The 25,193-nt window shown below is 41.1% G+C and overlaps 1 protein-coding gene across 1 annotated transcript in view; it reads left to right on the top strand.

Moving 5' to 3' along the window:
- Nucleotides 1-25,193, top strand: part of LOC122797661 (leucine-rich repeat serine/threonine-protein kinase 2-like) — a 485,842-nt gene that overhangs the window by 144,356 nt on the left and 316,293 nt on the right. The window contains exons 3-4 of the mRNA XM_044066201.1: nucleotides 7,492-7,601; nucleotides 7,775-7,863. Coding sequence (XP_043922136.1) covers nucleotides 7,492-7,601; nucleotides 7,775-7,863 — 199 coding nt within the window. The remainder of the gene's footprint in view (nucleotides 1-7,491; nucleotides 7,602-7,774; nucleotides 7,864-25,193) is intronic.

The raw sequence follows: 25,193 nt of genomic DNA, 5'->3' as shown, positions 1-25,193 counted from the left end.
GAACCAGGTCTCAGTTACTGTACAGATATCGATGTTCTCCATTTTTAGGAGTGCCTCGAGAGAGTGCGCTTCTCTGATCTTGTTTGGAAGATAATTTCTTCTCTTAGTGTGCTTGGCTAGTTGCTTCAGTCACCTGTCATCTTGTGACATTTTGGATCTAACAGTCATTTGGAACTATGAAAGCTGGCTTTTTTCTAATACATTTTTCTGGGACAGACAAAAGATGCCCTCTTGTCTGGCAGACCCCTGAAGTTGCCTTTAGGATAGTGGCCTGACAGAGTGTGTGTATTATGGTTTGGAACTTAACTCTAAGCCTAGGAAGATTGTCCTTCACAAGGCTGCTGTGTTCAGACAGAATGTGTACTACTGTACCCTTCAACAGACCACTCACTCTTTGAAGATTTAACTATGTGATCAGATAGGAAGGTCTGTACATGTTGTACCGGGGCATTTTGCATGCCCTTGCTGCGGGGGTGGTGCTAATGTATCTTGAAAGAGTCATAGGTTGGTACTAGGCTATTGGCCTTAGGGCATATACAAGCCTAGCCATAACAATTCCCTGGCTATTTCTTCCCACACTATTTACTTCCCTGGACCCCTGTCTAGCAGGGTGACTGACATGAACCCTGGGGAAAATTTCCTTTCTTCCATCCAGTCATCAAGGTTCCTTTTGAAGAGGACCAAAGAGGTGCTCTGCTTGACATGTATGGGGAGTCTATTCCAGAGTCTGGGGAGTCTCTGGGTCAAGAACCTATCCCTTCAGCATGTTTTGTTTATTGTGATGACAAGGTTTAGATCCCTGGAGCGTGTGGCTCTGAGGGATTGGGATTTCTTTAAGTGTAGCATGTCCAAAAGCTCTGGGTTTGACATTAGGGTCTTTTTAGGCTGCATGTGGTGTAAGAAGCCCCCTCCCCATTTGTGTCCCTGACCACAAGTTGCCTGGTTGGAATTTCTGAATGGTGTTACTGGCTGGGAAGTTTTGGTCTGTGCCCATCTTTCCAGTGTATCTTAACAGAGCACCCTCTGTAGCACTTTGGCTTTAAGTAAAAATCCCATGGCATTCCTGGTCAGGGGTTTCTAGTTTCATGGATTTTTCTAGCACAGATCTTAGAAGACCCTCTGTAATGCACTTTGTTTCATGGTATGGATTTTTTAGAGTCTGTATTTTGTAGTGGTGAGTTTCTTGTTCCTGACACACATGCCAAGTAATTAGGGACTGTCTTATAGATGAACAAAGACCAAATTGCCTTAGGAGATACAAAAGTTATTATGTACTTTACCATAGTGAAATATCAGATCTTCTTGGAGAATTTAATCTTCATTAACAACCCTTCTTCCTGTCATTCTACTTTGATGGAGGAAGGTTTATGTTATAATCCCTTCCTTAGCTGGTTAGAAACTGGAAATGGATCACACACAGAGGTATACACAAGGCGTCATGGGAAGGAGGAGGACTTGCAAAAGTAGCCTGGATAAGTTTTATTTGCCAAGGACATGACGCACAGAGCATATGAAGATTACATGAGCCCTATGGGTTGCTGAAGGCTTCTAAGCAGATTTATTGTTATAGAAAGTGCAAACCATTTGTTCTTTTTCTTTGTTTTGATCTTGTTTTCGTTTAGTGCTATTTAGTTAAAACATGTTTTTGTAGTCTTGTAAATTCTAGTTTCAGGCAGAAACAAATCCTGTATTTCTTCCAGTGCATTCCTGGGGAAATATGTGCTTGTCAGTTGTAGGAGTGCCTGGAAACTAGCCTTTAGAGCTGCTAGGACAGACTGCTGTGTGGGCATAGCTGAATAAAGCTGTTTTTTTTTTTTTTTACTTTGGTTTGTATGCTTCAACTGTCTGTAATGCTTCAGTTGGTCTTATTACCGTGTTATTTTCATTTAAGACATTTCCTTAGAGTTTAAAAATTGTAACTTAGGGCAGAAAGTAAGCCTTGTGTTTCTTTTGAGAGTCATTGGGTGTTAAATGCTGAGAATTGTGGGAGAAGTTGGAAACTACCTTTTTTATTTTTACAAAAGAAGGATGTCCTGGTAAAAGTTTTTCTTGAGAGAGTTACCACAGTAGATTACTGTGTGAGTGTGACTGAGTTTCCCTGCCTTGCTCGCACTGTTCCTGTTGTATTCTTCAGCCCTTCGGCTTTTGAGTTGCCTGTATTATGCCTGTTTAATGTTGAATGCCCCTCTTATTTGTCTCTGTTACTTTTACCATGAAATTCCTCCCCTTACATTAAATTTTGGTTTTCTTTCCATTCATGTCATCTCGGTAGTTATACACTTTAAGATCCATTACTTTTGTAACTATTTTCTGGATTATCTCATAGTGGCTGTTTAAAAATAAAACTCATTACAAATACTTTAAAGTTACTCCCTGCATTTCATTGGGGTTAAATTCTGTAAAGCTTCAGGCGGACTAAATACATTGGTTGTAGCATCACTTACAAAATGCGCGCACACAAAGTTTTTTTGCAAGGGAAAGCTACCTTGCTCCCTCACGCCCCTTTACTTACATCTATGCAGTGGCAGCACAACCGTGGAGAAAAGAGAAAAGCAGAAACAAATTGAATCAACTGTTGATACACAAATAGGAATGCAGCAGCAGTAATTTCTTATAAGAAACAGGAATTTGGGAGTTCAGCATCAAGGCAGTGAATGTGACGAGTTGAAACCTCGTCCACTTAACCAAGAGTAGGGAAGCTAATTTTACCAATGTAACTTCAACTAAGTTAGAAAACTCTCTCACATCATACCTTAAACTAGTTCTCAGACTATCTCACCAGTAGTTAATCCACCAAATGGCAACACTCCTTTCCACCTTTTCTCAACACAACCTCAAGGATCTATACTAGGCCCTCTCCTTTTCAGTATATTCATTAACAACTTTCACCCCACCCTTACCCCCATGACACAGTTATCCAATATGCAGATGATGCTACAATCATCTCTGCTGCCAAATTTATATCTGAGTTACAAAGTCTTATCCAAAATGCTTTCACTTCAACCAAAACTTGGATGTCAAACAACCATCTCACACTAAATCTCAGTAAAACCAAACTTCTAATATCCCCCCCCCCCCATAAAAAAAACTACTGCTCTGAGTAAGAATGATTTTTCTGTCCGGTCCCATAATAATACACTTATTGAAGTCATTCCAAGTACCAAACTGCTAACAGTTATTATTGATGAAGATCTAACATTCTACCTCCATATCCATAGCAACATCAAAAAAATGCATCAAAAATTAGGTACCCTCTTTAGACACAAATACTACCTTAATATTACTGCTAAAAAGCTGTAGCATCATCCTTCCTGCTACTGTCTTTACTACATGGTGTCCCAGTCCTCACCAATATCCAGTCCTCCCTGAAAACCAAACTGGAGTCATGTTACAACAAGATTGCCAAATTTGTAACAAATTCAAAAAACTCAGCACACCACTGCTTATCTCTACAACAGCTAAACTGACTCAAACTCCCACACTACCTCACTTATTCACAATTATACCATGACCCCCCCCCCAAAACGTGCACGCTGATTGGCCAGCGTGCCCGTTGTAAATCGAGTTATACTAATGGAAAAAGGTCCGGTCGCCCGGACTTTTTTCCATTAGTATAACTCGTTTTTTTAAAACACTGTCTCGCTATGTTAAATGGGTTTAACATAGGAGACAACTTTAATAAGCAGCGGAGATCTCCGTTGCTTATTTTAAACTGTCTCGCTATGTTAAACCCATTTAACATAGCGAACAATGTTAAACGGAGAAAGCAAGATTTCCGTTGCTTTTTAGTCTCGCTATGTTAAATGAGTTTAACATAGCGAGACAGTTTAAAATAAGCAACGGAGATGTCCGTTGCTTATTTTAAAACTGTCTCGCTATGTTATACTCATTTTAAATAGCGAGACATAAAAGCAACGGAGATCTTGCTTTCTCCGTTGCTTTTACAACTCTGATGTACTGCGCGCGCAGTACATCAGAACTGCCGCGGATGCCAGACATCTGCGGAAGGGCAGCAAACAGGCATTATACTATGCCATTATTTAAGAAAAGTAACAGTTTCATTTCTTAAATAATGTCATGGTATAATAGCAATAACCCACTTCTGGGTGTGGGTAATGCTAAATTTACCCACGGTTGGCTTTGTTTGCTCCCTCGGGCTTCGCCCTTGGGACCAAACCACGCCAACCGTGGGTAAATTTAGCATTACCCACACCCAGGCGTGGGTTATTGCTATATTAACCACTGCACATAAACTCATATACAAGCCTTCAACATACCCCTCCCTCTCCTCCTTATTGACTTCATACCCCACCCTAACAGGCTACTAAGATCCAAAAACACAATGATACTGAAAGTTGAAAAACCTAACCTTGCAGCTGGTCAAATGCTATACTCTTTTACGGTGTCAAAACTATGGAATGCCCTCCCACCTTCTGTCAGAACAATCAGTAATCCTGCTCTCTCCAAGAAGTTTCTCAGATCACACCTCTCTTCTCTCTGGCAATGTACTTGTACCAAAATAGTACCTCCTAACTCCTGATCCACTGCTATATCCATCTACAATATCACTACTTAGGAGCTCTCTCTGATTTGCTGAATTCAACTGCTTATGCCTACCAAACTCCAACAAGTAACAATCAGAACTGCTACCCTACCTGACTAACTCCATCCTTGGTGATCAAATTGTACACAATGTTGATGTGTAATGTTTGTAAATAAGTTGTACCATTGTGTTTAATATTTATTTCCATGCATTGAGACTGTATATACACTGCATATTGTGCTTTTTTTGTATGTACTATTAATATTATGTGGAGCTTTTCTCCCCGGGCCCGCACTGAAAATGGGCTCACCTAGGCCCAGTAGACTTTCTCGGTTAACAAATGCAATAAATAAATAAATATTATAATATGACATTTCTTTATTTTGGGGTGAAAAATCGAAGAAAGTCTTCCCTCTTTGGTGTCCAACAGGATATGAAGGGACTGTTTAACATCCTGGCAAGCAATGGAAAAAATATCTTCTTAACATCTTCCAGGCACCTCATATAGCACCTGGATATTAAGAGAAAATGTTAGCATTCATTCAGTGACTAAGGGCAAGGTGTCCTAGATTGGATTCTTAAACCCATTAGCTTTGATTGACATATACCTTGAGCTGAAGTGTTTGGTACTTGCCAAGATTCATCATTCTCTCCCTGTAGTACAACTACTAAAATAAAATTCTTTGTGTCCTGTATCTTTTTTAGACAGTTACAAAATAAAAAACAGAAAAAAATGAAAATCGCACAAAATTTAAAAAAAAAAAAAAGAGGTGAAGCTGGGTTTGCTAAATGTCAGAAGCTGTGGACAGTAATTATTAAAGAGGTATGAAGGAATTTGAGAGGAGACGAGTGCAAGAGATAAAAGGAACAATTTGATCCTCCCCATAGAACAAGGTGATGTAGGATTACCTGGTTTGAATGCAGAGCTGTGCAGTTAAGGCTCATATGCATAACACAAACAGAAGGTTATAAGGCAAAGTGGAAAGGAATGATGATGAAATGGGAAGTTTGAGAAATAAGGAGAGACTACGATTTTGGATGCACATCCTTAAAAAGAGTAACAACAACCATACAGAATGTTATGTTCACAGAGTTGCAGAAAGTAGTCTAAGAACTAAACCAAGAGATTTTGCTAATAGGGATTTTTGCAAGTAGGATTATAGAAAATAGGCAAGAGGGGGTGGAATTTACTGGAGAAAACTGTCAAAGTAACCAAGGTATTGGTGCAAGTAACTAGAGAGGGATAGGTAAAAGAGTGGGATAAGGCCAGGCAGAGGTTTGGTCTGCATGCTAGAGACTGCCTTCCCTATCAGGGATTGATATTATATTATAGGCAAAGAAAAAGGGATAGGGGAGTCCGAAGTGAAAGACCTGCTCTGGTAGCAAAATGTAGAACAGAAGCTGCTGTTAAAATGGTATAGTTAGTAGAGAATATAAAATATTGCATGATAACTTTAAGAATCAATCAGAGGAATTTTGAAAAGATTGAGAAGAAAGACTGGAAAAGCAATTTACAAGGGAACAATGTGAGAACATATTAATGGCAACCAGTTATGCAATAAGGTCCGTAAAGTTCAGGATTTTTGTTTGGAAGTGTTTGAGTAAGTATTTTTTTACCCCGAGCAGACTTCACGGTATTTTTTTTCCGGTAGATAACAAAATGCTGTAGATGTGATGGGAAAGAGAGAGGTAACCGGGAAGATATTTTTTGGGAGTTTAATAAGTTGGCAGATTTTAAGAATTCCTCACAGTCAGTCACTCTGACAGGAATGTTACTGAGCAAATGGCTGTAACTAAGGAAATGATTCTTTCGAGCTGGGATGCAAGATCTGAATTGCCGCTATATAGTAAACTGTTACTAAGTTAAATGATTTTGGATGACAAAAAAACAATTACTAGGAAAATGGAAATCATACTGTAAACCAGCTATTACTGAAGTACCGAATAATGTAGAGGAGACAAAAGAGCTAGAGGTAGAATCTTTAAAAAAGGGAAGGAGCAAATTATATACAAATAAATGGAATTTGTGGGAACAATATGTACATAGTAATGTTCAGGAGGGCGAGTGAACTTAAGGGAAAGCAGGAATTCAGAAATTAATGTAATGTTGACGTCAACATTAATGTAATGTTGACGTCACTAATTGTTAAAAAGGAAGAAAATGTATAATGCTTGCCTGTGAAAAATGTTAATATGCTTTGTTTTCTTTTCCTTTCATGTATCTTAAGTGATAATTTGATAAAGGTGTTAAGGAAAGTAAAATAAAAATGAGCAATATAAACTTTTTTCACTGGTTGGAGGCTATTGACACCTGTGCCATGATTAAAACCTTGTTTAAAGACCCAAAATGACAAGGAAAAAAATCATGAATGTCCATCACAAATTCCAGACCATACCTCCTTTCACTGTTGAAAATCAAATAGGAGAGGTGATAACATATTCATATTTGGAACAGAACACATAAAAGCCAGAAGCCTAGAAATACCAGGACTGTAAATTGCTGTAATTAGTATCAGTTCTTTTCAACACAGTATTATATGAACCATTTGGAATCTCAGCTAATTAAAAATCAGGCTTCTAATTGGTTGTATGGAAATGTAGAAATTATTTTTTCGCAATCATTCACATGGTATTAATAAGCTGTAAGCAATGGGGATGGTTGAAATGATTAGTGACTACATGAAATAATACCTAGTAGATTTACTTATTGGATTAGACATTCTGTTTTTCTGGGTATGTTTGGTTTGCTCTTTTAGAGTGTGACTGAATTTTTTAGATGAAATTACTCTTTTAAATGCACACATCCATGTTTCCTTGCTTTTTATAAAAGTTTCATTCTGCATTGACATGGTGTTTACAACATCAGTAATAACCAGTTGTTTAAAAAATGGGAAAAAAAGAAATTTCAGAGTACTCCAGACTTTGCTAAGTTCTTCCCTTTTTTGTAGATGGGGTGGTCTGTGCTTTGCAGATTAATGGAGGTCTGTCCATCTACACTTGATAAACTGGCAGTATCCTCAGGTGTTGCAAAGGACTGGGATTTTCTTGGGATTCATCAGTAAGTATATTTTTTTCATAAAAGCTTCAGTAGACATGTTCTAGGAGTTACTGTAAGTTACACAATGTTTTTGGTGGCATTAAATGTGATGTTGAATATATGGCATTAAATGTGATGTTGAATATAATGTTGCTGCACTGATAGAATTAATGGTAATGCTCTTTTGTGTTTAGGCAGATTCTGAAAATGTTATGTATGCATAATGGAAACGAGATGATCATTACACTTGGGCTAAAAACTTTAACACTCCTTCTGAAATCAGGTGAGTTATTGTTATGGTTATATGTTAAATTCATTCTTGAAACAGAAATGGCTGCAGTACATTGGACCCCTTATTATTTTATGACAGTTAAAGAAAACAAAGTTCTGTGCAGAAGTGGAACTGAAGTGTAGTGGAGAGAGAACTATCTGTCAGGTTTATGGAAGTAGGTGACACCTCAACTGAGTGCATTTTACTAGCACATTTTGCTTTCTATAAAGCAACTATTAAATTGACATTTACTGTAGGAAATTTCTAGTCCAACATTTCTTCTAAAATTTGGAGAACTAATACCCTGAAAATGAACATGACTGTTAGAATGAAATTAATTAATTTATTCTACAGTTTCCTCTGTGCCAAGACACTTCTGCATTGATACATAGGGACGCACCTAACAATAGCAAGCGAGTCATCAGAATTAATAAACAGTGAAGAAACAATCTACAGATGTGGCTTATTTATTTTATGTTGACATTATACAAACAGTGTTTTTTATGCTTTGCATCACTAAGCTGCATGTTTGGTAAGATGGAAGAGGTAGTTTTGAAATTTAGATGTTATGTGATCCTATCTCGCCTACATTCTGACTGATGGGTTCGGAGCCGATCCTTCGGCTCCGACTCGGCACGCTTATGCCAAAGAGCGAAGTCTCTTATTGGCTGAGCTTACTATATCCCAGGATGCACCACTACCAGTCTCCCAGATCTCGTTTGCCGCTAACCTGCGAAGACGTGGTCTCGAGCTGGCTGAGCTGAGTAGTTATTTTAACTAACTTTTTCTGTCAGTTTTTTGCTGTTTTTGTCTCAAAAAGCTGTTTTAACAGCTATTCTTCTCATTGTTGTGTGATTGGTTGGATTTGTTGAAGACTTTTGTTGTGTGATTGGGTTGAGTTTGGTAGGCCCCCCTTCATCTAGGGCCTTCCCGGTCAGTCAACCCTCCTATATCTTACATATAGAGAAAAGGCTTTAAATATTTTGTAGCTCTGTTTGTTTACAGGGTTTTCAAAGTTCCCTGTCATTTGCGCTTTCAAGCGATAACTGTAAGCCTATACTTAAGGGGTGTCATCAGTAATTGTATTTTTCCTGTCAGATTGCTGAAATTCTCTTTCCATAATGTCTCAGAATCCTAGGCCTTCGGGCTTTAAAAAATGTACAAAATGTAGTTTCAAAATGTCCATCACGGACGATCACTCGCTCTGTGTGTATTGCTTAGGTGCAAAACACTTACAGGAATCATGCAGCGTATGTCACGCTTTTTCCTCAAGGGTCCTCCAGGAGAGGAAAAATAAATTGATTCTTAAGGGGTTAATTAAACCTTCTTTTGAAGAAGCCTTGGCATCCTCTCCTTCTCCGGCTAAAAAGAAAAGGGCGTCGGTTCCGACCAGTCCGTCGGATCCGACCGCTAAGAGACATAGGCAGGCCTCTCCTTCGGCTCCAAGGACTTCGGAGCCGAGGTCGGAACGGTCTGCCTCGATGCCACCAGTATCGACTCCTCTGGCTTCGGAGCCGATGGCTGGGGCATCGAGAGGCGGGTCACCTTCGTCGGCTCCACTGGTCTCGGAGCCGACAAGGGTCGCCCGCTCAGACACTTCCTCCTCGGCGCAGAAGTCCACCTCGGCACCGATGGAATCCGGTGTGTGTATTCCCTCGGCGCCGATACTCATCGAGTCACCTCGGAGCCGGTCCCCTAGCCCTTTGGGGCCGTTGGAGAGGCCGTCTCGAACCCGTTCTGTTTCCTCTCGGTCTTCGAGGATGTCAGATTCTGATATAGACAGGGTGCTCCAAAGACTGTTCCAGTCCCCAGTCTTCCAAAAATTTGTTTCGGTTCCGACCCAGTTGGTTTCGGAGCCGGTGACCCTGGCCCACCCCATTGCCATTCCTCCTCCGACTGCTTCGGCTCCGTCGGAGCAGGTGCTGTTGGAGCCGGTGGAGATCTTAGGGTCGGCTCCGACCCTTACTCCAACCCGGGCCTTCGGGTCCGAGTTTGGTACGCGGACTTCTTCGGCTGGACCCGGGGGTGATGTTTCGGGACCTATGCTTTCGGTTCCGAGCCTCCCCCTCGGTGCTTCGGCTGCGGGACTTCCGTCGGCTATCACGGCTCCGGGGACCGGACACTCCCAGGATTCTGGGGGTCCGGCTTTCAGAGCCATGAGGAGTGCCTTGGCCAAGTCCTCTTCGGCCATCTCTCCGGCTTTACCAGCACCTTCCCTGGGCGTGGAGACTGGGTCTTTGGCAGTTCCCCTGTCCGTAGTCAGCGGAGCCCCGGGGCCTGAGGTTACCCCCATTGGGGGTTCCCCTCCTCCTGAGGGTTCTTCGGAGTTGTCTTCGGAGGAACCCCCAAGGAAGAGATCGTGCAAGAGGAAGCACGTGGACTCCCCCGAGTCTATTACATCAGACACTGATCTTGATGATGCAGAGGGGTCCCCGAAGTCGTCCTCGGATGATGTCTCATTTGCAGACATCTTAGAGATCCTCAAACAACGAGGTGGCTGGATATCCAAACCCCCCTCTGCTGACGAGTCAGTGCTCCTCAAGGCCTTTGGGGCTCAGCCCTCCGCCTCCTGGGTGTCTCCGCCCTTCGACGAGCTTCTGGATTTAGTTTGTCGAAGGGCGTGTGAACATCCAGATACCGTGGAACCAGTCCCTTCTCGTCCAAATAAATTTTTGTCTGCTCCCCCCGAGAAGGAGTTCCTCACTAAAGGCGTGGCTGTAGATGCCATGGTGGTGGCATCTGCTACACAACAGGACGTGGCAGAGGCTTCAACGTCCGTCCATCCTCCTAATAAGGAGTCTAGGAGTATGGACAGGTATGGGAAGCGCACCCTGACTTCAGCGGCCTTTACTTTAAGGTCTCTGAATTATTTGGCACATTTTACCAGGCTTCAGAGGGATCTGGTCAAGGAGTTGTCAGATTCCTCTCGGGTAACCTACCTGAGCAGCTAGCCCAGTCGGTTAGCTCTCAGTTGGCTATCCTTACGTCAATTTCTAACTCGTCCATGAGGCTCATTTCCTATGCGGCCGAAGGCGGTAGAGCGGCAGGCACAGGCGTGGCTCTCGTGAGACAAGCCTGGCTCCGCTTGTGTCAGTTTGCGGAGGCCTTCAAGTCTTCCTTCGCCGACGCTCCCTTTGATGGGTCCTCATTGTTTGGACCCAAGGTTAAAGACACCCTTACCGCTGTGAGCAAGAGGGAAAAACTTTATCTGCCGTAGGTGCCCGTTATTCCACTCCCTTTCGGCCTTACCCCAAGGCTAAAGGAGGGGAAAATGTGGTTCCAAAATCTCGCAAGTTTTTCTCCCAACAGCAGGAAGATTCCCCTTCCAGAGCCAGAGGACGGGGAAATTTTTCAGGCAGACGCCGTCCCAGAGGCGGCAGAGGGCCCCGCAATTCTGGAGACCGCGAGTCCTTTCGTGGCTCTTCAGCCTCCCACACGTCATGAGGGATTGCCCGGCTGTGCTGCTCCGGAGCCAGTCGGGTGTCGTTTTGCCAAGCACCTAAAAGCCTGGGAGTCAATCACTCAGGACAGATGGGTGCTTCGGATCATTGCCGGAGGTTACACCATCCCTTTCACATACTCACCCCCACCGTCCAAAAGAATCCCGGACCCACCACCCAGTCAAAGGGATATGGCAGCCGCAGAAGCTTTAAAGCTGCTAGAAAAAGGAGTCATCCAACCGGTCCCCACAGACCAGATCGGATCAGGAAATTACTCCAGGTTCTTTTTAGTGCCAAAAAAGACAGGGGACCTGAGACCAATATTGGATCTCAGCAGACTGAACCAATCCGTCACGAAATCCAAATTCGAATGGTCACGTTACAATCCATTCTCCCATTGTTGGAGAAGGATGTTTGGATGTGCTCCATAGACCTCAAGGACGCCTATTATCACATACCGATACATCAGGCGTCCAGGAGGTATCTGCGCTTCAGCCTGGGAGTCAGTCATTACCAATTTTGCGCTCTGCCCTTTGGTCTCACCACAGCCCCCAGGGTGTTCACCAAGTGTTTGGCAGTAGTGACGGCTCACCTGAGAAGTCTTGGATTCCAAGTGTTTCCCTATCTGGACGACTGGCTCCTGACTGCCACCACCAGGCATCTACTAATGGACAATCTCAAAGCCACCATCTCCCTGGGTTTTTCCCTGGGGATTACATTCAATTGGTCAAAGTCTGTCTTGCTGCCCTCTCAACGCATAAGGTTCATAGGAGCAGAGATAGACTCAAGATTAATGCGCGTCTTTCTTCCTGCCGAAAGGATCCAAACTTTACAGGGCCAAGTTCAAGCTCTGATCTCGAGATCCAAAGCCCCAGCCAGGATGGTTCTACAAGTTTTAGGCTCAATGTCTGCCACGGTTCTTTTAGTTCCTCTGGCAAGATTGCACATGAGGATTCTTCAGTGGCTATTGTCAACTCAATGGTCCTTTCAGGATCTTCCCCTCAATCATCACATCATGATTACGGAAACATGCAAACGGGACCTTCGCTGGTGGCTTCAGACATCCAATCTGAATCAAGGAAGCCCCTTTGTTATTCCCTCTCCACTGGTTACCCTGACGACAGATGCCTCCCAGATAGGGTGGGGGGGGGCATTGTCTGGGCAGGCTAGTTCAGGGCTCCTGGCTTCCAGACGAAGCTCTTCTCCACATCAATGTGTTGGAGATGAGGGCTGTACTTCTTTCCCTACAGGCCTTACACAAGTTTCTTCCTCAGGGCATCATCGCCATCCACACAGACAACATGTCGGTGGTCTGGTATCTGAACAAACAAGGAGGGACCAGATCCTACCCCCTCTGCAGAGAGGCCATGAGAGTGTGGGAATGGGCTGTAGCTACCAACCGCTTCTTGGTAGCGACCCACATTCCGGGAAGATCAAATATTTTGGCGGACAAATTGAGCAGGACAATTCTTTCTCCTCACGAGTGGTCTCTAAACCAAACAGTAGCAGCTCAGGTTTTCAGGAGATGGGGGACGCCGTGCTGCGACCTATTTGCAACTCCACTAAACACCAAGTGCCAAAGGTTCTTCTCCTTGATCCCACATCAGGGAGTACCAGCTATGGATGCTCTAGCACAACCTTGGCCAACAGGGCTACTTTATGCCTTTCCTCCGATCCCACTTCTCTCCAAAGTCATTCAAAAAGCTTCTCAATTGGGGTGCGCAATGATACTGATTGCCCCATACTGGCCTCGTCAGGTATGGTTTCCTTACCTGAAGAAGCATGCGGTGGACGATCCGTGGACCTTAGACCTAATTCCGGACCTGCTAATTCATCAGTCGGGACATCAGCATCAGTCCCTCCGATCTTTGAAATTGACAGCTTGGCTCCTCCACTTCCGACTTTAGTCAGAAGTCACACACTAGACCCGGAAGTTGTTCACATTTTATCTTCTGCCCACAAACCCACCACTAACAAATTGTACCTCAGTAAGTGGAAGAGGTTTGCTATCTGGGCTCAACTCAAGGGCTTAGACCCTATCACTGCTCCTATCCCAGAGGTTTTGAAATTCTTAACATCCCTGTTTAATCAAGGATCTTCTGTCTCTACTATTAAAGTCCAACTAGCGGCTATCTCTAAATTCCATGAATCCACGGATCCTCCATTGATGAGCAGCAGACTATGCAAAACTTTCATTAAAGGTGCGGGCCTGTTAAGACCCCCAATTTTTCATCCTGCCTCCGTGGGATCTTGATTTGGTGCTTCGCATTAACATCTTCCCCTTTCGAACCGGCTGCTACATGTGAGTTGAAATATCTGTCTTGGAAAACTGCCTTCTTAGTTGCAATTACTTCTGCAAGAAGAGTTTCAGAACTTCAAGCCCTGTCTATTAAGCCACCGTACTTGATTTTCCACAAGGATAGAGTATCACTTAGGCCTAATCCATCCTTTGTCCCAAAGGTCTGTTCTAGTTTCTGTCTCCAACAATCTCTAGAGCTACCAGTTTTCTTCCCAAAATTCTCCAATGAAGCGGAATACACTCTCCATAAATTGGATGTTCACAGGCAATTACGCTTCTATTTAGACAGGACTCAGCAACTTCGTAAGTCAGACCAGTTGTTTGTGTCCTTCTCAGATAATAAATTGGGTCAAACCATCACAAAAGCTACCATCTCCAAATGGATCAGAGATTGCATAACTCAGGCTTATTCTTCTTGAATAAGCAACTTACAACATCTATCAAAGCTCATTCTACCAGAGCTATGGCTACTTCTATAGCTTTTCATTCCAAGCTCGCTATATCGGAAATTTGTGCTGCGGCTACTTGGTCCAATCCGCACACTTTCATTTCCCACTACAAATTGGATGTGGCATCTAAAGGACGAGCATCATTTGGTTCCACGGTACTCAGGAGTGTTTTCCAGTGAGCCACCCAGGATTCAGGTGCTAGGACGCTGTCCCATCAGTCAGAATGTAGGCGAGATAGGATCACATAACATCTTTTAGTTATGTACTCACCATAACTTCAGATGTTTGGGATCCATCTCGCCTACATTCCTAATACCCACCCTCCTTCCCCCTGCCTTGGAGATCAGAAGAGATTGAACGGTTTTGAGTTCTACTGTTTTATCTTGTTTCATCTGACGATGTTATATAAGCAGGGCGTGCATGTATGCGGACAAACTAGATCTGGGGGACTGGTAGTGGTGCATCCTGGGATATAGTAAGCTCAGCCAATAAGAGACTTCGCTCTTTGGCATAAGCGTGCCGAGTCAGAGCCGAAGGATCGGCTCCGAACCCATCAGTCAGAATGTAGGCGAGATGGATCCCAAACATCTGAAGTTATGGTGAGTACATAACTAAAAGTTATTCATAATAGTTTTGTCCTTGAAATAAATATTTGTATGGTATACTTGGAACAAGTAATGGAGCTTGGAGAAATATTGTAATGCATTAATAAAGACAGTTTCATATTTTCCAGACTCAGCCCAGGATTTGTACAACTATTAAATTGATTTTATGTAGTATTATATCATAAGCATAAAAATGAAAATGTGTATAGTAAACATAATAAAACAAGAAAAAGTACAGCAGCCTAATAAAATGTCTGCATAAAGTCACTTGTGGAGAAAGCTGCGAGTATTATCAAATAACAATGCATTTTTTTGAGGAGTTTTGTATTAAATTTATACTAATATAATCTAAAAATTAAAGTAAGGTATAGAGATAAGTATAGAAGGTTCCATTAAGTTTGTTTGAGAAAAATATAATGGTATAGATTCACAGTGCTAGTGTTACCTGGGCAATGCCAAAGTGCCTTGTAGCAGCACAGTAGAGACATGATAAAGCCACACTGACCAATGTCTCATTAGCAACTCTTTTATCCTGTCCCTAAATCACATACTTGCACAGTTAGATTTAGCCATGCTAATATTCACCTTACCAGCCCAAGCAGCACAGTTGCACACACAGACACACACACACACACACACACACACACACACACACACACACACAAATGCAGCTTAATGGTATTTACTTCCTACCAGCCGCAGCCCTTCCACAAGTGTGAATGGATGTATGCCGTCAGCAGACAATACATGCTTTTTTTCTGCTTTGCTCCCCAAATAGCTTGGTAAAGCTATTCTTTAAGTCTCTCTACCTCGTCATTAAGATGCAGGTGATTTTTGTGGGGGGAGAGAGCACATAACTAATTCACATTAGCAGCACCTTAGGACTGTCAGATTTTCATGTGGCTTCCCCAGTGAGACCGCTGTCAGTGCTACAGGCTGATTCTTTCATATAGCTGTAGTGGTACAGTGGTCTCTGAATCTTTGGACCCTAATGCACTTTGCAGTATGTTAGATATTTATGAATCATAGGGAATGTCTTTACTATGTCACAAAGACAAGTAGTGAAAGCCACCAGCTAATTTGTGCATTAATGAACTGAAGTACTAAGTGTGCGACTATGAGTTAAGATGGTCATAGTTGTAGAGTAGCGCTTCTTGTGGTGAAATATTTACAAAGGGTCACTTTGAGAATTTGTTTTACATTGAGACAGGAATGTGCTATGGGAGATTATAGTCTTTAAAGCTGGATGTATTGATTCCCAAAGCTTTGGGAACCTAAACTAGACTAGACAAGCAGTGGTGTAGGCTGGATAGCCTAGTTTCTGGTGTTTGTAGTACAGGAACAAAGTGTGCATACCCTCTAAGGTTATAGGGTCTATATCACGTAGTCGAACTGCAATAAGTCCGACTACATAAATATCGAGCCCGTAAGTTCAATATGCAAGAAATTCGAACACACAGAACAGAGATTTTTTTCCCAGGGAAAAAAATCGCTGTTCCGGTACAAAAACAAAAAAAAACACGTACACTTCAAACTGCTCCTAAGCCCCCACACCCCCCCTACTTAAATATACCAACTCTGAGATCGCACCACAGTGGAGGAAATGGCAAAGCCACGGAAACGGCGCAGGGAAAAAAATCAGTGTTCCGCGGCTTCACTATTTTCACATTTCGAACTTCCCAGTTCGATGTTACGGCGTTCGGACACCTGTGCGTTTGAACTCCTAATATAGACCCAGGGTTATAGATGCAAATTCTCTAAATAACTTTATTGGCAAAGACTGGTAATGTTTATAGCTTTAATTGTGTAAAAAGTAATGAACCCAATAACAGGTCTGCCTTTGTTTAATTGGTAGTCATTTTGCTCTTTGCAGGATGGTGTTCATGGCAGGGGCAATGTCCAATGAATGGATATAGCTTATTGGATATAACCCTGAAGAGTCTTTACATTTTTACTTGAAGCTCAAGCAGTTAAGGGAAGACCATATTCAAGTTGTGACAGCATTCATTTGCCAATTTTACACTTGTCATTGACTAAGAGGAATGTGATATGTGACCCAGAAATGCAAATGATCAGTTTTGTTTCTGCTTGCTTCTGTTTTTTTTAGCTGTCTGGATTTTTAGGTTTTAGTCTAACAAAATTCTAAGGCATTTGAAAGAGAAAATTGTTTCTGTTGTTATCCTGTTCTGTTAATTAATGTCTCAAGAGAAAGGGGGACATTGGAAAGTTTTTTGCTTAGTTTCAAAGATCATAGCCTTGACTTGAGTGGTCTTTTAGAGTAGTTTCTATTCAACCAGTCATTAAATAGACATAGATCAGCTTCTAATTATGTTTTTGTTTTAGTTTGCTCTGAATGTGATCTAAAGGGAACTATGTTGTCTGCTCTGATTATGGTTGGAAAGTAGAAAATTTCACAAGGTAACTGATTAATGAAAATAGAGTAGAGAAGGGTGCAAGTATAGAGCCTTGCATGATAGAGGAAGTGGTGAGATATAAGATCCTATTCTGACTTTAAATTCTGTTTATGATCAGTTTTGTTATGATTACAGGCCACTGAACATGTGGTTCCTAGGTAGAGTGGTTCCCTCTGATGGACCAATCTAAATGTTGTACTTTTTTATTTATTTGCTTACCCAGAAAGTCAGACTTGGAATGAGCCAATTGTCACCAGAGGCCCAGGGAGAAATGCTCCAGATGCATGTCTTTTTAATGCAGTATTCTGGTTAACCACAGATCTCCTGAAAATTGTGGTTCAATGAATTTTACAGAAATCAGCATTGTAGCAGGAGTGAGATCATGGTCAAATGTGGTCCTAGATAGGACAATAGACCAGCTTCTCTGCCTCTCTCCAATTACCATAAAACTGTAATCAAGCCAGTCTTTACTTTTAGTTATCACAAAGATTTGGGTTTAAAACTTTTTATTTCAAGTTTCACAACCTTTGAGAGACATTTTCCAAAAAAAAAAAAACGAACTGACTCTGCAAACAGATTTAACATAAGCAAAATTAAGCCTATATACATGGGTGCTTGCGCGCACACACACACACACACACACACACACACACACACACACACACGCACTCTCTCTCTCTCTCACTGTCGCACTGGAATGTGCCCCTTTCAAGTGAGTACACTACCTTGACTGTAAAGTAATCACAAATATAATGTCATAGGGTTACCACCTGTCCCACTTTGCGAGGGACAGTCCCTCTTTGGGCAGTTGTGTCCATTTGAAAAGGTGGCAACCCTATATAATGACCATTTAGCTCTTTTGCAGATACTGTCAACTTGGCAAACCATTACAGTAATCAGTCAGAACTGATTTTGAAACTGCAGTTTGTTTTAATGCATCACTTGTCCCCAGCCATTTTTGCAGAAGTCAGATAGCACTCAGGTTGAAACCAGATATGGTGCCAGACTGTGACAACAAAATCCCTCTGAAATGCTGGATTTACTAGCTGTTTATAAGAAGTTATATGACAATTAAACAGTAGAAATTTCAGAGTATTCTAATAATGCACTTTTGGTACAAAACACACTGTTCCAATGAAAATATACCCTCACTAGAGATGGTATACTACATTGCATTTGACTGTGAAGGAGTCACATAAATGTATATAGCTCTGTTGACCGATACTGTGATCCCCCCAACAAAACATGTCAATAATCAGTTAGAGGTGATCCTTTAACTGCATTTGATTTCCTGAATTACCATCTGTTGTGCAGAGGTGAAATTGAACAGCGGATAGAAATCAAGCACTGTGCCAGACTGTGGCAACAAGAGACCTCAGAAATGTTGGATTTGCTAGCTGAGAATAGGAGACTGTATGTCACTTCTGTAAAGACAGTTCACAATAAAAACAATCATGGATATCGATTAAGGTACTTTGGTACAAAATACACTCATATTGTCCAAATGAAATGCACCCTGCAGAGAGAGCACAGTATTTTTGATTTTCATAGAGTCACAGAAATGCAGTGGCCATAATGCTGTTTGGTAGATAATTGCTCCCTCCCCCAACAAACCGTCAGTAATCAATTAGAAGTGATTCTGTAATTACCCTCTGTGATCCTACATCACATGCCCCCAAAAATGATGCCCACGTAATCAATATTCAGTACACTTCTAATCTCATTGACAAAAGAACAAAACATCTAACAGCCACAGTACTCTATTTTAACTTGCTGATGTTAGTAAGCATACACACTGACCCAGGTTATCATTGTCTCAGTGGAATCTGCCCCTTTTGATAGAGAACACTACACTCAGAACATCAGAGCAGCACTTATTATGCCATTTCCAAATTATGCACCATGAGCAACTGAAAACATATATGATTCTTTGTTTGGGACAATCCAAGTAGGGTAACATTGTGATGCCCATTGCAGGATGCTGTCTACCTACTAAATAAATAGTCTCCTTTAGTTTGCTAAAGTTAAACAGCACAAAATCAGCTGACAAACAGCAGTCAGAAAACTACAGATAAGCATTAATATACAATATTAATATTCTACCTCTTAATTGTTGTGTGCAGTATTGTGATAAGCCATTGCTGGCTAACTGTTAACTAAAATAAAACAAAAAAATCTGCCAGCACCTGGTATCCACCTTCTTCTATCATGCTGTGTTGCAGCTTCATGGGAAACTATCCACAAGCCTGGCTTCCTATGGGAAGAAATGACTGCAGAGACCACACCACTCCTAAACTTGCCTCCAGTAAATATATTAATAAGGACGGTCTCTGAACATAGTAAAGCTTGCTATGAGGCACATCATCTTGTTTTAGCTGGATATATTTTTTGTGTGTGGAAAGGGGAGGGACACCCTATAGCTCTGGTGCCCTAGGCCAAGCCTACCTACATTGCTGCTAAAGAGGAAAATTAAAAAAATAATAATATCTTTATTGTAGTTGCAGCCTGCAGGTGGGCACAATAACTATTGAAAGTGTTTTACATTTAGGGCAGCCAGTCTATCCACCCACAGAGTCCTCTGGGCACTCGTGCTTTGGCAGTGGAGCAAGGCAGCAGATAGAAGCAGCATGAATGTTTCTGGCTTCTGGGGTATTGGAATTTTTTAAACAGGTTTCTTCACTTCTTAGGCTCAAATCAGTGGCAGAATCAAATGAGGTATGTTAAGCACAAATCAATTGCAATGAACCTGTCACCTGACTATCTGAGCCATGCCATTGTCAAATGGATTGGGGGAGGGGGTCAAACAGAATAACCAACAGGAATAAAATTTGAAGTAAACCAGAATGAATGGTCTAATAATAAAACAGATTGAGTAAATAAAACAAATGAAATGTAAACATTTATATTTAAGTAGAAGAAAAATGGAAAATGCCCCCACTTGCCTACCCAAAAAGATGAAACCATTGCCAAAAAAAGTCATCAGGTAAGTTTTTTATTTATTTATTTTACATTTGTTGACTGAGCTAGTCTAACTAGGATGTATGTCCATTTTCAGTAGAGGCCCGGGGAGATAAGCTCCAAGACATGGTCAAAATACAATAATACAATATCGAACAACAAAAAAAATTGAATATACTAATAAAAATAGCAACTTTTCTAATAAAATAAAAATCATCAAACATGGTAACAAGTATTTTACGGTACAGAGTTTGTAACAGGATATAGTATTGAGGACAAAAGTCATAAACAGAGAAAATTCCAAGTATGGAGACATAATGCAGGTTAAGTCAGAAATGGATAAATAGCAATTGCCATAATAAAAGACATCAGCGTTGGAAACATGTAAATTGCAGCATAAAGGTTTTAACAGGATGTAACAGTGAGGTCAGTGTTATAAAAAAGTGCAAAATTAAAGTATAGAGACATACTACAGGTTAAGTCAGAAGTAAACAAAGGAAGTTAAATGAGTAGTAATGTAGCAAAGGAGTTACTTAAGAAGAGAATGTATAAAGAGGATGTAAATAATGAAAAAGGGTAGATAAGAAAAGTATGATAAGATGGAAAATGTAGCAGAGGATAGTAAGCACTGAATAGGTTAGTCAAATTAGTAGAGGTAGATGGCTAGTCTGGTTTGGAACAGGGGCATAGCCAGTGAGTTTTGAGGAGAAGTTTAAGTCTGTTTTTAAAGAGAGAGAATGAGGTGAGTGAGGAGAGGTCATGAGGAAGAATATTCCAGGATTTACCTACGGAATTAGATGAGAGAATCCCCAGCTCTGTTGTTAGGTTTAGTGATGTGGACTAGAAGTTTGTGAGATGAGCGTAAGGACTTCAGATTTGTATAGGGGGTGATGAAGGTAGATAAACTTGGAGTATTAGAAGGTTTATAAAGAATGTTGTGGGCAAGGATGAGTTGGTGAAATTTAATCAGGTGTTGTAGTTCTAACCATCCCAGCTGTTTTAAATTTATACAATGATGGGTTTGGAATGGGTTGCCTGTAGCAAATTGTGCAATGTTATTATAGGACATTTCCAATTTGTTGAGGTTATTCTTGGAGAGATTAGTAAAAATGGGGGAGGCATAATGGAGTGTAGAGATCAAATGGGTGTGGGTGATAGTAGTTTTAGCAGTAGGGTGCCAATTTTTTTATTAACAGTCTTTATGGTATTACTGATGTGGATGTCGAAGTTCAGATTATTGTCGATGGTGACACCTAGTAGTTTGGTGGTAGAGTCAGGAGATTATAGTATCATTGGTAGTTGTCACTGAGAATTGAAGAGGAGAGGACTTGAGTAGGAGTGAAGAGGAGGAGTTTGTGTTTTTTAGGGTTCAAAAGAAGGCAATGCTGAGTGAACCATTGTTCAACTATGTTGAATACTTTTTGGGTGAGAGCGTGAAGGTCATGGGAGGATGTAGCTGAAACTAATAATGTTGAGTTGTCAACAATATTGTATGCAAGTGGCTTGTGGGATAGCTAGATGAAGGTCATTAATAAATATAGAGAAGAGGTCCAAGTATGGAACCTAAGGTAACAGGTAGATGGGTGGATAAAGTATTTTGCCAAAGTACTGCTTGCTGTCGGTTGTCAAGGTAGGACTGGAACCATTTTATGGAAAGTGGGTCTAATGACAGAGATTTTAGGATGTTTAAAGGAATTTGGTGGTTTACCATGTTGAATGCTTTGGACAGGTCGATAAATAGAGCAGAAGAAAGGTTATTCAGGTTTCGGTGCCTGTTAATATAGTCAGTAAAAGACAAGAGGGCAGTGGTAGTGCTGTGTGAGGGTCTGAAACCATGTTGATAGTTGGAAAGTAAGTTATTTTTAATTAAATAGTGGAGTAGTTGCTTATGGATACATTTCTCCATAATTTTAGCTAGGGGAGAAAATAGGGCAATGGGGCGATAGTTTGATATTTCTGTGGAATGCCCCCCTTTATATAGGGGGATTATATGGGAGACTTTCCATAAGGTGGGGATGTAACCTTCAGTAATTGATCTGTTGATCAGTATGGAAATAGGATAGGCTATGGCCTTGGATTATAGCTGTAGATATTCAGAAGGCAGTAGGTCTGCAGAAGAAGAGCATGGTTTCAGTTTATTCAAAAGGGTTTGAATAAATGAGGTTGTGACAGGTTTGAAATGAAAAGGGGGGTGGGGTTGAGGAGTATGAGGGTAATGTGAATGTATTAGGTGATAGTTGACTGGCTAGTAATTGGATAGTATCTGTAAAAAAGGTATTGAAGGTATTAGCTGTATGGATTGGATTATTCAGGTCTGCATTTTGAGGGTTTGGTGTAGTAGATTGACCTGGGTGGAGTAATTGCTTGATGCTGGCCCAGAATTTCTGTGAGTTGTTGTGATTAGGTTGTTGATATTGTAAGAAGTAGTTTTGTTTGTCAGAAAGTATGGCCTTTTTAGTTTCATTTCTTAGCTGTCTAAATGTTAGTTGGTCAGCGGTGTTTTTTGTCATTCTCCATTTGGCCCAGTATTTATTTCTGATGTGAATTTTGTGTTTGGTTTCGTTGGAAAGCCATGGGGCAGGCTTGGCCTTAATTCTTATAGATCTGGTAGGAGCACGGTGATTAAGAATGGCAAGGAAGATGGAATTAAAGAAGTTAACGGCTTCATCTAAAGGAAGATGTTTTAAGGGAACCCATTTGCATGCTCTAAGTTCTATTTGGAATAGATCAGGGTTAAATTTCTTTTTGGATGTAATATGTCTGATAGAGGTTGGGGTGGGGGTGTTGGCTTTATGTCTGATGATATAGGTAGGTGAGTGGTCACTGATGTCATCAGGGAGGGTTCCAGAATCATAGTAGTGAGTATGATTGTTAGTGGGAATCCAATCTAGTGTGTTTGCTTTCTTGTTAGATTTATTTATCCTGGTGGGGGGAGGTAATGGTCTGAGAGAAACCACATAGGTTTATGTGGGTGGTAGGGAGGCTACTACAATAGGTATTCCAGTCTAAATTCATGTTGCCTAGGATAATGGTTTCTTGAGGCAGGTGTTGGGATAGCCAGCAGAGGATATTTTCCAAGGTGGCTATGATATTTCCAGGGGGCAGATACATACAGGTGATATAGTTTGATTTAGCATTGTTAAGTTCAAGTTTAGCAATGAGAATTTCTGTTTTGGAGTCCAGAGGTAGATTACAGTTGTAAGTGGTTAATTGAAATCCAGATTTAAATAGAATAGCCACACCACCACCTTTCTTAGCTACTCTGTCAAGCCTTAGGATATTATATCCAGGTGGGATAATATCATTATCTTTGATGACAGGCTTTAGCCATGTTTCAGTTAGGCAGATAATGTCAAAGGCGTACACTTCTAGGAGAGCATGGAGTTGAGTTACTTTGTTGTTAATGCTACATATGTTAAGTTGAGCTAGTAGGAGTGAGTTAGAAGGTGTTGCAAGGGGTGAATTGATAGATTGATTAAGGTTATGAAGAGTGATAGGGGTTGAAGCTGAGTAAATTCTGTTACTGGAGTCTGGAAAATTGAAAGAAAATGTAATTATTTAAGACTGAAATTAATAGTTTAAGAGGAGGGGAGGGATCGGATAGGAAAAAAATGAATTAAATGTTTTTTACACCCCCCCCCAGCTAGCTTTGCGCCTAGACAGTTGCCTATGTCACCTTGTGATGGATCTGGCCCTGTTTAAACCTAAGCCTTGATTGAGGGACCATAGTATCATAGTGCGGTAGTAAACTATATGTATTGCTAGTCTGAAGTTTTGCAGTCTTATTAGCTGCTTATGTAACAATGGTAACAGAGAAATTCATCTAGGGAGGACACAGTAATATGCAGCAAATCATGATATATGGAAGCAGTTTCCTGAGATCTCTGTTAACTGCTCAGTGTTGTTTCAAATTCTGCATTGCATTCTGTCATTTGCATTATGGGGGAAAAAAGTGGCATTATGAAAGTAAAGAGGTATTATGACATCCTTAGACCGTGAGGATGTATCCCTTGTAATCAGTTGGCAAGGTAGAATGATTTCTTAATGATAACTGATACATAAGTGAAGGGTAGTTCTTTCTTGATGAAGGTACCTAGCTCTCTAATGATTGTGTAATAAGGGTCCCATTTATGTGGTAATCAGTAGGATAGACTTTTCTCCTAATAGTAACTATACTGCATTTTTGACATTAAGCTTAAAGCCATGCTCAGTATACCAAGCATTTGTTCTTGCTGGCCCCTCTTGGAGGATATGAATATCCAAAGGGATCAATAATAGCATCCAGTTTACAGTTATCGACAAGCCTAACCATAAACCTGTGATATCTGCCTTCATATCTGAAAAGTAGGTGATGAAGGGAGTGTAATACACAGCCCTGAGGGACACCACTACTTATTGCTTAAATGAGCAAGTACCACCAACTCTTAATGTATACATGTGATCAGACAGCCAATTTGCAGCCCAGCTAGTGAGATTTGGGTTTATAAGTAGACTAGTGGGTTTGTCAATAATGCCAGGTTGGGGAATTGTACCGAAGGATTTTAAGAATGTTCATTTAGCCAGTATTTTCAGAATGGCTTTTGCAAATGGTGTCCATTACATTTTTCAGAGAAATTAACGAGAGGGGATCTACCTTTCACAAAACCAAACTGGACTTGTAATTCATCGATTTCATTATAATTTATTCATTTATTACCATTTGTTTATTGAGAAGGTCCAACTGGGTACAGAGTATCATTTTCAGCAGAGGACCGGAAAAAAAGCTCCAGATGCATACAGTATACATGCAGATTAACTACAGATATATTAAGAAATCAGTATAAATCAATTTAAATTCCATATTGTAATTTAAGACTTTTGGAAGAGTTTCAAAAATGCAACAAAGCACATTGTTGCATTTCATTGTTTATGAAGTTGACCAAGATGCATTCTGTGATTTTACAGATGATGCTAGTGAGGCTAATAGAATGATTATTGCCATGATCTGTGATGGAGCTGCCTTTATGGAGTGTTACCATGACTGTGATTGTCCAGAGGTCAGGTATATATCTTGTAATGACACTAGGGTTGAAAATTATCAAGTTCATAGTGGTTCTGAAGGAAGAGGAGTTATTGAAGAAAGGGAACACTAGGACCAGTGGGAAAGGGGAAATTGAAACTGAATTTGTCAGCTAAGA

Source organism: Protopterus annectens, chromosome 3.part1 (genome assembly GCF_019279795.1).
Source record: "Protopterus annectens isolate FY-2018-M chromosome 3.part1, PAN1.0, whole genome shotgun sequence".
NCBI lineage: Eukaryota > Metazoa > Chordata > Ceratodontiformes > Protopteridae > Protopterus > Protopterus annectens.
The sequence above is the reverse complement of the archived record's forward strand: the minus strand, read 5'-3'. Positions and strand labels throughout refer to the sequence as shown.